The 16459-nt window shown below is 42.7% G+C and overlaps 1 protein-coding gene and 1 long non-coding RNA gene across 3 annotated transcripts; both read right to left on the minus strand.

Moving 5' to 3' along the window:
- Nucleotides 1–6039: 6039 nt before the first annotated feature.
- On the minus strand, nt 6040–15489 carry LOC106581483 (extracellular calcium-sensing receptor). Of its 2 annotated transcripts, XM_045704045.1 has the most exons (8): nt 14906–15489; nt 14401–14689; nt 13494–14318; nt 12719–12946; nt 12370–12493; nt 11628–11916; nt 11361; nt 6040–6801 (listed from the first exon to the last, which is right to left on the minus strand). In XM_045704045.1, exons 1-8 carry the CDS (start codon nt 15115–15117, stop codon nt 6229–6231), a joined length of 2541 nt encoding a protein of 846 aa, XP_045560001.1. In that variant the 5' UTR covers nt 15118–15489; the 3' UTR covers nt 6040–6228. The 2 variants fall into 2 exon arrangements, with proteins under 2 accessions (XP_045560001.1, XP_014019032.2); XM_014163557.2 differs by lacking the exon at nt 6040–6801 and having other exon boundaries at nt 10264–11916.
- On the minus strand, nt 8786–10068 carry LOC123729298 (uncharacterized). Its single transcript, XR_006761042.1, has 3 exons — nt 9578–10068; nt 9015–9401; nt 8786–8857 (listed from the first exon to the last, which is right to left on the minus strand). It is a non-coding gene; the product is annotated as an uncharacterized lncRNA (long non-coding RNA).
- Nucleotides 15490–16459: the final 970 nt, after the last annotated feature.

Here is a 16459-nt window from a genome sequence, read left to right on the forward strand (position 1 = left end):
GTCATAGTATATAGTAGACCAAGGCACAGCGGGTTGAGTGCTCATTTTAACGTTTTATTTTAACCTCTATGGGCTAGGTGGGACGTTAGCGTCCCACTCTATTCAATAGCCAATGGAAGAGCGTGGCGCGAAATACAAAAGCCTCAAAAATGCTATAATTTCAATATTTCAAACATACGACTATTTTACACCATTTGAAAGATAAGACTCTCGTTAATCTAACCACATTGTCCGATTTCAAAAAGGCTTTACAGCAAAAGCAAAACATTAGATTATTTTAGGAGAGTACATAGACACAAATAACCACACAGCCAATTTTCAAGAAAGCATATATGTCACAAAAACCCAAAACACAGCTAAATGCAGCACTAACCTTTGATCTTCATCAGATGACACTCCTAAGACATTATGTTATACAATACATGCATGTTTTGTTCAATCAAGTTCATATTGATATCAAAACCCAGCTTTTTACATTAGCATGTGATGTTCAGAACTAGCATACCCACCGAAAACTTCCGGTGAATTGACTAAATTACTCATGATAAACGTTGACAAAATACAAAACAATTATTTTAAGAATTATAGATACAAAACTCCTTTATGCAAATGCTATGTCAGATTTTAATACAGCTTTTCGGCGAAAGCACATTTTGCAATATTCTGAGTACATAGCTCGGCCATCACAGGCTAGCTTATTTGACACCCACCAAGTTTGGGGCTCACTAAACTCAGAATTACTATTAGAAAAATTGGATTACCTTTGCTGTTCTTCGTCAGAATGCACTCCCAGGACTTCTACTTCAACAACAAATGTTGTTTTGGTTCTAAATAATCCATAGTTATATCCAAATAGCTCCGTTTTCTTCGTGCGTTCAAGTCACTATCCGAAGGGTAACGCGCCGGCGCATTTCGTGTCAAAAAATGTCTAAATATTCCATTACTGTACTTCGAAGCATGTCAAACGCTGTTTAAAACCATACAAAGCAGCACAGATAGATCTAAAGATAAGACACTTGACAGAGAATTGACAGAGAATTTATACAGGATAGCCAAGGATGAAGGCCCCAGGGAGAATTGGACATGTGGAAAATGAAAGGGGGCATCCTACAAGAGAAGGTCTGACATAAGGATAATTTACTAATCTTACCAAAGACATTGTTTAGATATGCAGCAATATTGATACATGGGCTGAGCCATGTATCAATAGGGGGGAAGAATGGTCGAGCAGGTGATAGAACAGGTTAGGATAATTACTTAAACCACATTTTTTGTAGAATATCCATTCCAACATTTGAAAATGGACTTATTGAAATATTCCGAAGTGAGAGGAAGAAGGGGTGTTTAACAATAATAGATAAGTATAGCAAATGGGTAGAAGCGTTACCAACTTACTTGGTGGACATGATTATGGTAGCTAAAATATGAGGTCAAGATATTATCCCTAGAGTTGGTTTACTAGGATCTATCTCTTTAACCTCTCTAGGGTCGGCGGGACAAAATCGTCCCACCTACTCAACAGCCAGTTGAATCCCGTGGCGCGTTATTCAAATACCTTAGAAATGCTATTACTTCAATTTCTCAAACATATGACTATTTTACAGCATTTTAAAGACAAGACTCTCGTTAATCTAACCACACTGTCCGATTTCAAAAAGGCTTTACAACGAAAGCAAACCAGATTATGTCAGCAAAGTACCCAGCCAGAAATAATCAGACACCCATTTTTCAAGCAAGCATATAATGTCACATAAACCCAAACCACAGCTAAATGCAGCACTAACCTTTGATGATCTTCATCAGATGACAACCCTAGGACATTATGTTATACAATACATGCATGTTTTGTTCAATCAAGTTCATATTTATATCAAAAACCAGCTTTTTACATTAGCATGTGACGTTCAGAACTAGCATTCCCCCCGCAAACTTCCGGTGAATTTACTAAATTACTCACGATAAACGTTCACAAAAAACATAACAATTATTTTAAGAATTATAGATACAGCACTCCTTTGTGCAATCGAGGTGTCCGATTTTAAAATAGCTTTTCGGTGAAAGCACATTTTGCAATATTCTCAGTAGATAGCCCAGCCATCACGGCTAGCCATTTAGACACCGACCAAGTTTAGCCCTGACCAAACTCCGATTTACTATTACAAAAGTTTGATTACCTTTGTTGTCTTCGTCAGAATGCACTCCCAGGACTGCTACTTCAATAACAAATGTTGGTTTGGTCCAAAATAATCCATCGTTATATCCAAATAGCGGCGTTTTGTTCGTGCGTTCCAAGACACTATCCGAAGTGTAAATAAGGGTCACGAGCATGGCGCAATTCGTGACAAAAAAATTCGAAATATTCCATTACCGTACTTCGAAGCATGTCAACCGCTGTTTAAAATCCATTTTTATGCCATTTTTCTCGTAAAAAAAGCGATAATATTCCGACCGGGAATCTGCGTTTAGGTAAACAGAGGAAAGAAAACAAAGCATTCGGTCGACGCGGGCACGAGCCTGAGTCTCACAGTACTGTAACCAGCCACTACCCAAACGCGCTACTTATTTTCTGCCAGAGCCTGCAAAGCCACGATTCAGCTTTTTGCCGCCTTCTGAGAGCTCATTGGAGCCGTAGGAAGTGTCACGTAACAGCAGAGATCCTTTGTTTTGGATAGAGATGACAAAGAAGGCCAAGAAATGGTCAGACAGGGTACTTCCTGTACAGAATCTTCTCAGGTTTTGACCTGCCATTTGAGTTCTGTTATACTCACAGACACCATTCAAACAGTTTTAGAAACTTTGGAGTGTTTTCTATCCAAAGCCAATAATTATATGCATATTCTAGTTACTGGGCAGGAGTAGTAACCAGATTAAATCAGGTACGTTTTTTATCCAGCCGTGTCAATACTGCCCCCTAGCCCTAACAGGTTAAAATCATTTTTTAATGCTATTTTTCTCGTAAAATAGCGATAATATTCCAACCGGGCGACGTTGTATTCGTTCAAACACTGAAAGACCACGAGACGACTCTCAAAAACTCCTGCTGTGTTTCGCCCAGAGACTGGAGAGCTCTCATTCCACTTTCTGGCGCCTTCTGAGAGCCAACGTAAGCCTTAGAAAATGTCACGTTACAGCAGAGATGCTATATTTTTGATAGAGATGCCCTAGAAGGAGAACAAATTGTCAAACAGGGCACTTCCTGTATGGAATCTTCTCAGGTTTTTGCCTGCCATATGAGTTCTGTTATACTCACAGACAGCATTCAAAAAGTTTTAGAAACTTTAGAGTGTTTTCTATCCAAATCTACTAATTATATGCATATTCTAGTTTCTGGGCAGGAGTAGTAACCTGATTAAATCGGGTACTTTTTTTATCCGGCCGTAAAAATACAGTCCCTAAAACATTACACAACACGAATTACAATTTCATACTCATGTTATAACACTAGCTAGCTAGCTGGCTAATGTTAGCTAGTCAGCTAACATTCCAAATAGCGAAAAAAATATGCACAACCGTTTGTCTCTACATAAACTAACATATTCCTCTCAAATGTTCATTTTTTGTTTGACTCATTATGATGTTATAATTACTTACATTTGCTTCCACCGTTATGATTTGTCAGCCATCTTTGCTGAAGAAAGTCACCAGCGACAGATGGTGCGCATCAAATTCGTCATTGGAACCACTCGATATGATTAGTCATATAAAAACCTTGCGACCCAAATGCATAATGAGTGCTCTAACTCACCCTTGTGGTGGTCTGGAGCAATGAAGCCAGGACGCTGGGTACCTCCAAGTCCCGCTGTGTAAACTCACAGCTTTTAAAGGAGGAACCACTGTATGTTTCATACGTTTCCAGTAGAAACAGTCTCTTACTAATCCATAAATCTTGTCAAATCCCAGATGACCTGAGTCATTGTGTAGTGACTTCAACACCACTTCTCTAAATATCTCTGGCAGAAGTATCTGAGTGTGAAGAGGTCTATGTGGAGGACAGGTAATCCTGTATAGCACTCTTGTTTTCAAGCCTTCATTTCTCCTATTCTCTCAGGAGTAGAGAGATTGAAGTATGTCCCATTACTCTTGAAGTATGTCATTACTTGTTGAAAACATGCTCCAGAGCGCTCAGGATCTCCATCTGGGGTGAAGGTTCACATTCCAACAGGACAATGACCCTAAGCACACAGCCAAGACAAGGCAGGAGTAGCTTCGGGACAAGTCTCTGAATTTCCTTGAGTGGCCCTGCTTGAGCCCGGATTCGAACCCGATCGAACATCTCTGGAGAGACCTGAAAATAGCTGTGCAGCGACGCTCCCCATCCAACCTGACAGAGCTTGGGAGGATCTGCAGAGAAGAGTGGAGAAATTCCCCAAATCTAGGGATAAGGAAGAATGTCTATGCTAAATTATAATACATTGTTCTTCTCTACCACATAAGATCTCAGACTCCAAGATGGGAAAATGCTTACAAGAAAGAAACAGACTAAGACATTGAAAAAGGATAGAAAAAGACAACCCTGCTTTTCTAAATTAGGTATCTAGGCCAATGTTTCCCACCTCCTGTCCTCAAGTACCCCCGACAGTACACACAAACACACCTGATTCAACTTGTTAACTAATCTTCAATCAGGTATGTGTGTCCGGGGCTACAACAAACATGTGTACAGTTGGGGGTACTCCTGGACTGGAGTTGGGAAACATTGATCAAGCCCAGGGGTTCCCAAACTTTTTTGCTTCATGACCCACCAATTGAGTTGTCTTGAGTCGGGACACACCATATGGGTTGAGCAGTGAAAAAACATACTGTACACAGACCAAAGAATAAGTACAAAATGTAATCTTGGCAGCAGATATAACATTAGCTAATATCCTGCAATTCTACACATTTTGCCATGGAGCTGAAATAAAATGTTACAGTTTTAAAGCCATATTTTCTGCAATTCTATACATTTTTGCCATGTCTAATGCTGTGTTCGTATGCTCAAACATTATAGCAACTTCAATGGTGGCCTAAATATCTAGCTTGTATTTTGTTGATTGTAAATTTTCTAAGATTATAGGCTATTGTTGAACAAATATATAGGTTCATTATCTATTTTACATGCTTTCTATTTGGTTTTAGTCATTTAAGTTTACACTGAAAGTGTTTTCCATTCTTAAAATATATATAATGATCATCCTGTAACCACAAGTTTGTCCTGGCCCACAGTTTGGGAATCACGGACGTAGGCTACTCACCATTCTGTAGGCTACATATTTATGTTATTGAGTTCATAACTCTCCTCCAACAATAGCATGGTATTATTTCACTGTAATAGCTACTGTAAATTGCACAGTGCAGTTAGATTAACAAGAATTTAAGCTTTCTGCCAATATCAGATATGTCTATGTCCTGGGAAATGTACTCTGTGGTGTGTTTGTGGGGTTAGGAGGTTCAGATTGTCATAAAATATGAAAGACAATAATTATACATAACATATATATATATATTATAATCTGGGATGACACCCGTATGGTAGACCCCAGTTAGTGACTTTGACCTATATCTGATCAGGTTTTGTAAACTCAACCATGTTAAAACCCAGATGGTACAATTTTTGGGGGCAAGTGCTAGCAACAGCAATGAGTGAAGATTTTGAAGAGTGTGAATTCACGAGGTAGGTAATTAGAAGACTATTGATCTGCCAACATGTTTAATCTCGGACACCCAGCGCATCTGTTCACATGACATCAGAAGATTGAGACAATGACTGAATTGGATGAGAAGAAGAACTGAGAAGGAACTAAACAATAAATTGGTGAATTTAGTGGAAACTTGCCCGTTTGTAACATTGCATGGAAACAATCATTTGATGTTACCCCTCTGTAATTACAGACTGCAATTACAACCAGTTGCATGTTGTTATTACAGTGTAACTATGAGTTGTTACAATAAACTACAATACTTGTTACAGTGTAATTACACATTTGCAGTCTGTAATAAGGACCCCTTAAAATGAAGTGTTGCAAGAAATAGACAGCATGATGAGTTCATTGTTTTGTGGTTGTGATTTTACCTTTTAATAGAATTTGCAGATGTGATTTCACAATTTTATTATCTCTACTGAGTGAGAAAAACAAATATTCACCTTTGTGAAGAGATCTTTGAGAAATTAGCAGAGGAACCATTATCAGCCACAATTTTTTAAATATTGCACAGATCAGGACATAAAAAGATATGAGATGTTTTTTCCTATGGTTTATACACAATTATGTAGCATTTGGGGAGAAATATACAAAATAGCATTCCATAACTAGAAGCTAGAATGGCAAATATCTTCACAGCTAAAGTAAACTTCCCAGGAGAGCTGACATAAGCTGGGATAAAGGTGATCCAGACTGCACAGAATATGAGCATGCTAAAAGTGATGAATTTGGCCTCATTGAAGTTATCAGGCAGCTTTCGAGCCAGAAAAGCCAGCACAAAGCACAAGAAAGCCAGAAGTCCTATATACCCCAACACAGCCCAGAAACCAACAGCTGAACCCACATCACACTCTAGAATGATCTTTTCCTTATAGGTCTTCATGTTCTTGTAGGGGAAAGGAGGGGAGACTGTTAACCAAAGAACACAGATCAGGACCTGTATGAGAGTGAAAGCCAGAACACTGAGTCTCTGCTGTGGAGGACCAAACCATTTCATGACATTACTGGCTGGAAGTGTAGCCCTGAAGGCCATCAACACCACTATTGTTTTCCCCAGAACACAAGAGATGCAGAGGACGAAGGTGATCCCAAACGCTGTGTGACGCAGCATACAGGACCACTCAGAGGGCCGGCCAATGAAAGTAAGAGAACACAGAAAACACAGAGTCAAGGAGAAGAGCATCAGGAAGCTCAGCTCAGAGGTGTTGGCTCTGACGATGCGAGTCTGTCTGTAGTGGAAGAATATCAGTACTATTGTCATTGTCAGACACCTACCAAACACAGAGGTTACCAAAAGTATACCCATGAGTTCCCAGGTGATGCATTCGATCCCTTTCAAATTGCAGTTATCCCCCTCTTCGTTTGACTTGTTGTACATGTTACTGTCTCTGAAAGCATTAACAATTGTATTATGTACATCTTTAGATAGACCAGTAAAGTGCTGGCTGAGATTTTTCCCAGCATGAACATAATGAAGGCTAGTGTAAAGGCTACGAGTCCTGAGCTCTCACTTGTGGTGTTGCTGACCCGTCTGCACAGGCGATGCTGTTCATGCAGCAGACAGATTTCTTCTTAACGAAGGCCCTGCTGGTCCCTGGCAGACAGCTCTCACTGCAGATAAACCTGGGTAAATGGAACACACATTCACACTTTAAACCAAGGGATCCCTCATATTTAGTCACAATCACACACAACCATACATTATTCTTTAATACAAAACGTTCACTGTAAATAGACTTGGCCTAAAGTAGCACAGTCACACAAAGCAATTCAGAACAGTCACACAGACCATCTCCCTAACAGGTCCTTACCTCAGGCCAATGGCCTGCCCAGACAGCACTCAAACTGTTGGCCCTCTGGTTGTGAAGCGTCATAGTAGCCAATGGTCTCAAACAAGATGTACTCTGTGTTATCCATCTGCCAGTTGACCAGGCCGTAGACCTCCAATGGGTCCCCCTGCCCATCAAATAACACCCTCTCACCATGCTGACCAGGCCTTAGCCATCAATAACACCCTCTCAGCATGCTGAGTAAAGCCACAGTGTCACAGGCTACAGGTGTTATTTGTTGGTTTAGGAAAGCCACAGTGTCACAGACTACAGGTGTTATTTGTTGGCTTAGTAACGCCACAGTGTTACAGGCTACAGGTGTTATTTGTTGTCTTAGTAAAGCCACAGTGTTACAGGCTACAGGTGTTATTTATTATCTTAGTAAAGCCACAGTGTTACAGGCTAAAGACATTATTTGTTGGCTTAGTAAAGCCATACATTTACAGGCTACAGACATTATTTGTTGGCTTAGTATAGCCACAGATTTACAGACTAAAGGTGTTATTTGTTGGTTTAGTAAAGCCACAGTGTTACAGGCTACATACGTTATTTGTTGGCTTAGTAAAGCCACAGAGTTACAGGCTACATACATTATTTGTTGGTTTAGTAAAGCCACAGTGTCACAGGCTAAAGATGTTATTTGTTGGCTTAGTAAATCCACTCTCAGGTATGAAGGTAAGACCCAGATGCAGACACGCCGAATTAACAAAGGTTTAATAATCCAACAGGGGCAATAGACAGGTCAAGCAGGCAGGGGTCAGTAAACCAGAGGTGGGGCAACGGTACCTAACGGCAGGCAGGCTCAGGGTCAGGGTAGGCAGAGGTCAATAAACCAGCGGTGGGGCAAAGGTACAGGTCGACAGGCAGGCTCAGGGTCAGGGGCAGGCAGAGTGGTCAGGCAGGCTGGATCAGAGTAAGGACAGGCAATGGTCAGAACCTGGAGGGCGAGAAAAAGAGAGACTGGGAAAAGCAGGAGCTGAGACCTAAATCACTGGTTGACTTGACAAACAAGACGAACTGGCAACAGACAAACAGAGAACACAGGTATAAATACACAGGGGATAATGGGGAAGATGGGCGACACATGGAGGTGGGTGGAGACAATCACAAAGACAGGTGAAACAGATCAGGGTGTGACAGCCACAGAGTTTCAGGCTAAAGGTGTTATTTTTTGGCCTTGTTACCATAGTCACTGTTGGTTCTGAAGGCCCCCACCCAAGTCCAGCTAAAGTGTTTGTCCAGCTGAGCCATGGCTCTGCTCTTGTAGAGGTCACTAGAAATGGTGCTGAAGAATGAAGGGTATTGCCTTCTGTTACTCAGACAAGCACAGCTGGCTGAATGACTGAGCTGGAAGACAAAAAAAACAAGACAGTTCTTTTTAACACACTGCTCCAATGTTGCCATTCTGTTAAAAGTAGCACATAAGCAAGACAGTATTTTCACATAGTATCATCTCTGCATTTCTCTCTTATTAATGCATACAGACAGACACTCCCTGACTCACCACTGGTATGTGGAAGGGCTCCATGGTACGCATCATGCCAGACACTCCCTGACTCACCACTGGTATGTGGAAGGGCTCCATGGTACGAGCCTTGCCAGACACTCCCTGACTCACGACTGGTATGTGGAAGGGCTCCATGGTACGCACCATACCAGACACTCCCTGACTCACGACTGGTATGTGGAAGGGCTCCATGGTGCATGCCAGCTCTGTGGCCCCTCCTCATATCCGTTTATCAGAGCCAGGGACGCCCGCACAGAGGGTTATGCACGAGTTAAAAGGATCCTGTAGCCCAGAGACAGCCCTGGCAGCAGCTCAGAGCTGTTACTGATCTCCACTATGGCAAAGATCATGTTCTGGTTGTACTGGAGCTCACCTGGGTCCAGCCTGCAAAGAGGAGATCTAGTACTGTCACTTCAGTTTTAGGCAGTGAAATCCCAGGCAGATACAGATGGTTTTCAACACTTTTTTAAAATATGATTAGTCTTACCCTGTGATCATACATGTTTGTATATGTGAAAAAGAGACATAAACGCATTAAGTGTTTTTCACCATTTTCTTACCCTTCACACTGGATGCTTCCTGGGTTGACCTGCAGAGTTGGGTTCACACTGACTGGGTTTTGGTGAAAGGAGAAAATGTCTCCTAAGTTGATGTCTCCCTCCTTTGAGAACTGTGACAGTTATTTTGATCCATAAGGTCTCCACACAGGCTCCCCAGCCTTAGCTGTGACTGTTAGCGGAGTGATCACCAGGAGGTCTTCCAGCTGCGGTGTCTCACTTGTCAGGGTCCTGACAGCACTCCATCTGGACTCCTTTATATGTTACCGTTAATGATGTGTGTGATACTATAGGAGCTTATCCCTCTCGTGGTGTGAGGGCTGTGCTTTGGCAAAGCGGGTGGGGTTAAATCCTGCCTGGTTTGCCCTGTCCAGGGGTATCGTAGGACAGGGCCACAGTGTTCCCCTCACCCCGCCTGTCTCAGCCTCTAGTATCTATGCTGCAATAGTCTATGTGCTGGGGGGCTAGGTTCAGTCTGTCCTATCTGGTGAAATTCTCCTGTCTTATCTGGTGTCTAATTCTCCCATCTCTCTCTCTCTCTCTCTCTCTCTCTCTCTCTCTCTCTCTCTCTCTCTCTCTCTCGCTCTCTCTCGCTCTCTCTCCCCTCCCCTCCCGGAGGACCTGAGCCCTTGGACCATGGCTCAGGACTACCTGGCCTGATGACTGCTGGCTGTCCCTAGTCCACCTGGTCGTGCTGCTGCTCCAGTTTCAACTGTTCTGCCTGCGGCTATGGAACCCTAACCTGTTCACCGGACGTTCTACCGTGTCCCGGAACTGCAGTTTTGGACTCTCTTTCTCTAACGCACCTGCTGTCTCAACCTCTGAAATCTCGGCTATGAAAAGCAATCTGACATTTACTCCTGAGGTGCTGACCTGTTGCACCCTCTACAACCACCGATTATTATTTGACCCTGCTGGTCATCTATGAACATTTCAACATCTTGAAGAACCATCTGGCCTTAATGGCCATGTACTCTTATAATCTCAATCCAGCACAGCCAGAAGAGGACTGGCCACCCCTTAGAGCCTGGTTCCTCTCTAGGTTTACTAGGATCCTGCCTTTCTAAGGAGTTGTTCATAGCCACGGTGCTTCTATATAAAAATCTATAACTGTGCTTCTCTGAGCATGCACTTCGTATAGCTTAGGACTACAGCCTACGGTATGGATCATTTGATTGAGACCACACTAAACAGCCTATAATCCCACTTGATGTTGCGCCCAGTGCGGAGAATCAGAGATGAGGGGCGGCATCAGGCACACATGGAAATATAGCCTAATTAGCAACTCATTCAAAAACAATAAAAATATTGAAATGTCAACAATTACAAATTACATGACCCTCCTCTGGACTAGATATAAAAAAATACTAAAACCTCCCCCTGAATTAAACTGAAACCTTTTTCCTCCAGGTCCCCGTTCCGTAACTTACATTATTGTGATTTTGCATGACTTTTCCCCATTATGTGTTTTTTTGTATTTTTCTCTGGTTTAAGTAATATGATATAACACTTTGGACCAAATATACAGAAAAGCAACCCAAAACTGGAGGCCAAAATGGCAAATATCTCCACAGCTACAGTGAACTTCCCAGGAGAGCTGACATAAGCTGGGATAAAGGTGATCCAGACTGCACAGAATATGAGCATGCTGAAGGTGATGAATTTGGCCTCACTGAAGTTATCAGGCAGCTTTCGAGCCAGAAAAGCCAGCACAAAGCACAAGAGAGCCAGGAGTCCTATATACCCCAACACAGCCCAGAAACCAACAGCTGAACCTACATCACACTCTAGAATGACCTTTTCAGTGGCATGGGCTGTGTTTTTGAATGGGACTGAAGGGGCGAGAGCTAACCAGAGAACACATATAACCACCTGTAGGAGGGTACAGCTGAACACACTGATTCTCTGGAGAGGAATAGAGCACTGGGGAACTGTATTGCCTGGCATTGTGGCCTGGAAAGCTATCACCACCGCTATGGTCTTCGCCAGGACACAGGACATACACAGAGCAAAGGTGATCCCAAACGCTGTGTGGCGCAGCATACAGGACCACTCAGAGGGCCGGCCAATGAAAGTAAGAGAACACAGAAAACACAGAGTCAAGGAGAAGAGCAGCAGGAAGCTCAGCTCAGAGTTGCTGGCCTTGACGATCGGAGTCTCTCTGAAGCAAAAGAAGACCAATGACACCACTGTGGTTAAACACGCTCCAACCAATGAGATTGCAGCCAGGAGGATTCCCATGGTTTCGTCAAATGAGAGAAATTCCACCACCTTTGGGACACAGCGACTCTTGTCTCCGTTGGACCAGTATTCCAGGGAACACTGTGTGCATTTAGTTGAATCTACAAGGAAAACGCTATAGTCAATCTGATCTATATTCAAGTCGTGTATTATACTCTAGAATTTAACACATTCTACATTTGATGTATCTTTCTGGTCAGTGGATTTGGTTAGTATCAGTCAGAGCGACATCAGAGGCCACTAGTTGTCCCAGAACAAAAATAAATGTTGCTTAGGGCTCCCAGAAGGCTACACTCTTAGAAAAATGTGCAATCTAGAACCTAAAGGGATTCTTCGACGGTCCCCATAGGAGAACCCTTTCAAGAACCCTTTTTGGTTCCAGGTAGAACAATTTTGGGTACCATATTAAACCTTTTCCATAGAGGGTTCTACATGGAACACAAAAGAGTTCTACCTGGAACCAAAAAGGGTTATCCTATGAGGACACCCGAAGAACCATTTTGGAACCCTTTTTTCTAAGAGTATAGAGCCGGCGGTGGTATCAGTTGTCTCACCTGTTAGGTTGCTGATCTCTCCAGCAGCACAGGGGATACAGGAAAAACAGCAGACTGGCATTCCTTTGATCTCTGCTTGGCGGAACCCTGGGAGGCAGCTGTCACTACACACAGACCGAGGCCTCTGAAACACAATACAACACCTGCTCACTCCCTGTCTCTCTCTCTCTCTCTCTCTTTAATCCTTCACTCACATTATTGAACCCATTGGTTACACAATCATTTTATTAATTCTCACAGTATGTGTCAACAGATTTCTCCCATCAATTAAAATATATTTAATGTAATTATCTGTATTTTTTTTAAGTACCTCTAACTGCTACCATGTGTTTTCTGTGTAACTGTGTACCTTTAAGGGATTGCCAGCCCATACTATCTGTATCCCATTCATGGCAAACTGGTCTCCATTAGGGAGAGAGGCATTGTAATTCCCCACGGTGACAAACACAGTCTCTCCTGCCTGGTCTCTCTGCCAGTTCACCAGCTCATAGATGGCTGTGGGATCTCCGTTCTCATCAAAAGAAACTCTCTCCCCAGACTTCATGGGGAAGTTTACGTCTCGCAGGTATCTCAACACCTGCATAAGTTAAAATATCAACATGTACTTATAGTGTAAAATACATACACAACACTGTCCCCATAGGAGAATGCTTTTTGGTTCAAGGTAGAATCATTTTTGGTTCCAGGTAGAACCCTTTGGGTTCCATGTAGAACCCTGTATGGAAAAGGTTTTATATGGAACCCAAAATGGTTCTACCTGGAAAGCAAAGTGTTTTACTTGGAACCAAAAAGGGTTCCTCAAAGGGTTCTCCTATGGGGACAGCTGAAGAACCATTTACGTTCTAGATAGCCCCTTTTTTCTAAGAGTGTAGAATTTACATTTAAGTCATTTAGCAGACGCTCTTATCCAGAGCGACTTACAAATTGGTGCATTCACCTTATGATATCCAGTGGAACAACCACTTTACAATATTGCATCTAAATCTGTTAGGGGGGGGTTAGAAGGATTACTTCAAGTACTTTAGAAATAACATTGTGTGATTGTAAATATTTGGCATTTTCATAAAACCTGTCAGTCAATTATCAAATCAGTTGAACCAAATGAACAATTGGTGGCCGCTCACCTGTCCTGGCTCGATGCTGTCTCTGTGTGTACAGTTCCTATTTACACCTTGGCCTTCACTGTGCCTGCAGGTCAGCAGGTCATGTATGGAGTGGGCCACAGCATACACTGCCTTATACACATTATTAGAGAATCTCAGCTCGGATGTGTCAGTAAAGGGGTTACTGATTTCCTCCAATCTCTCAGACCCAGAGCACTGACTCTGCCTAGGCCCACCGTCTTTCTCCTGCTGAGGGGAAAACCTGCAACTGAACGTGGTCTCCCAGAACTCTCTGAGCAGGGTGTTGTTTGGATCCTGGGCTGGACCAACCTGGAGAAGGAACTCTCTGAGGCCTGGGATCTTAGACTTACTGATGGTGAATCCCAGAGTGCCGCCGAGGACAGCAGAGTTCCTCCTGGTGGCCAGGCGATCAATAGATATCCAGGACTCACTGCCCACCCACTGCAGCCCGGTCAGGTTCTGGGCCAGTGCCTCCTCCAGCAGAATATCCATCTCCAACTGGGACAGAAAGGCCACAACAACCTTGGAGCTGGCCCTGCTGATCACCTCAACCACCCTGGCTATCTGCTCCCTGGGGTTGTTCCATAAGATAGCCTCAGAGTACTCTATACACACACCCTCAAGACCTGCAGCCTCCACGAAGGTCGCCATGCCGTTGTTGCCGTAGGCGTTGTCACTTCTAACAGCCCCCACCCAGGTCCAACCAAAGTATTTGACCAGTTGGGCCAGGGCTCTACTCTGGTAGAAGTCACTGGGGATGGTTCTGAAGAAGGAGGGGAACTCCTTTCTGTTACTCAGACATGCACAGGTGGCTAAGTGACTGATCTAGATAGAACAGGAGGAATAAGACAATAGTAATCATTTTTCATCAGCCAGTATTGTTCAACTGTATGTGTGAATTCATTACCACTGGTATTTGAAAAGCTCCTGTGGATCGTGACATCACAATAGTGGAAGAAGAATCAGAGGCACCGATGATGGCGTGGACTGCTGATTGGCCAGCGCAGGTCTTTCCCACCGTCCTCTCCTGACCGTTCATCAGAGCCATAACCGCACGCATGGAGGACAGTGTTGAGCCACAACTATCATATATCCTGTAGCCAATAGAGATGTTGGGGAGCAGAGAACTGCTGTTATTGATCTCTTCGATGGCGAAGATCATGGTCTGAGCTAAATGAAAATCTATGAGGTTCATGCTGCGGAAACAAAAGGGGAAAAAATAGCATTGCATTAGCTTCGCCTGGTAGAAGATCTGAAACTGCAGAAGTGACCATGGTCTGATTTCATTGTCAGGTTTAGTTCTTCTTTGAATCTTATGATTCCAATCTTCTTTTGTATTTTAAAAAAAAAAATTGTCACGTCAATGACACATATATCCATCACAGAGACTGGGTGACTTTGAAAGAGCTTACCTGGAGCAGGTGAGAGGAGGTGGTGTGTCTGTGAAGGAGTGCCGGGGCACTGAGATTTCGGTGTGGATGGTGAAGGCTCCTCCTATGGTCACGTGTCCTTCCTTGGACAACATAGGGAACTCTGGGCTCCCCAGTATCCGACAGAGAGCCTCCTCTCCCTCTGCCCCAAAGGCTCCTAACACCCCCATCACTACCACCCACAGCAGCTGCATCACACTCTCTCACACACTCTGTAAGAGGCGTCCTAACTGAGTCAGGGAAGACCTGACCTCCACCCCCTAAAATGTCTGTGTTTAATACATGCTGGAGACTGTGACGCTTTCTTCTAAGCAAATCAGAGAAGGATGAGGTCATAAGGGCTGTGTTTTGGCTGTGCTAGTGTCAAAATACACAACACAACTGTTTTATAACAAATACCCTGTATTATATATTCAAACTCCTGCATATTTAAGTTTGACCAATGTTGTTATACACATTTTCCTGGTGAGTAATAATGAATACAGGTTGTGTGTATTTGAGTACCGCTAATGCCAGCATATACAGGTGGATGAAGGTGTCAGATTCAAGTCCTTTGTGTGTTTAGTTGTGCTTCCCTCTCAACTCTGCATGTTTCCCTAAACCTTAGCCTCCAGATGTAATCTCTCAGTGTACACCCTAATCACCAAACCTTATTAGAAAACAGATGTTCATACACCTTGCTCACAGGTTTTTATGGGATGTGGGGGACATTCCTAACAAACTTAAAACTGAAATATGTCTGATGTTGTCTTACTAGTTTAATTTAGGTTGTGTCTCTGATGAGCAGTAGGGTCGTTCCACGAAATGAGCCCCTTTTGCATCCCTTTAATATTTTAAGTAGAAATTGAGCACCAATATCACATTTCAAAAGCCTGTTGTATTAAATGAAAATATATATTTTTTTTATATGTGTAAGATTTGTTAAAGTGTAAAAATTCAGCATTTTCACACGTCCCTCTGTGCACACTATGGCTTCTCAGAAGATTTCAACCAACTTAACCCCAAAATGTCTCCAAGTTTTCACCATCATTTTAAAGCCCCTGTTATTTTGTTGATTACTATTATTTATTTCAGGTGATTAGTAAATTGTTATTTTAATGAAAAAGAAAACTTCCTCATTGGTCCCGTGTGGCTCAGTTGGTAGAACATGTTGTTTGCAATGCCAGGGTTGTGTGTTCGATTCCCACGGGGTACCAGTACGGAAAACAAAGAAATGTATGCATTCACTACTGTATGTCTCTCTGGATAAGAGAGTCTGCTAAATGACTAAAAATGTAATTGTAAGGTCAACCCTGTTACATGAACTGGACTCTAGTTTTAATATGTGGAAACTATAGTTTTTTTGCCATTTTCTGGTGTTTTGTGGTGGAATACTGAGTGGGTCAATCATTACACATCGACCCTATTACCCATAGATAGATAGGCTATAAATGTTCTAACAATTGCATTTATTTTGTGAAGTTTGCATTCAATTGCCCCTCCCTGTTGTACAATATAAGCTTCCATTCCCCCTGTCAGAAGGACTCTCATGGCTGA

The sequence above is a fragment of the Salmo salar genome, chromosome ssa20 (assembly GCF_905237065.1).
Source record: "Salmo salar chromosome ssa20, Ssal_v3.1, whole genome shotgun sequence".
Taxonomy (NCBI): Eukaryota; Metazoa; Chordata; class Actinopteri; order Salmoniformes; family Salmonidae; genus Salmo; species Salmo salar.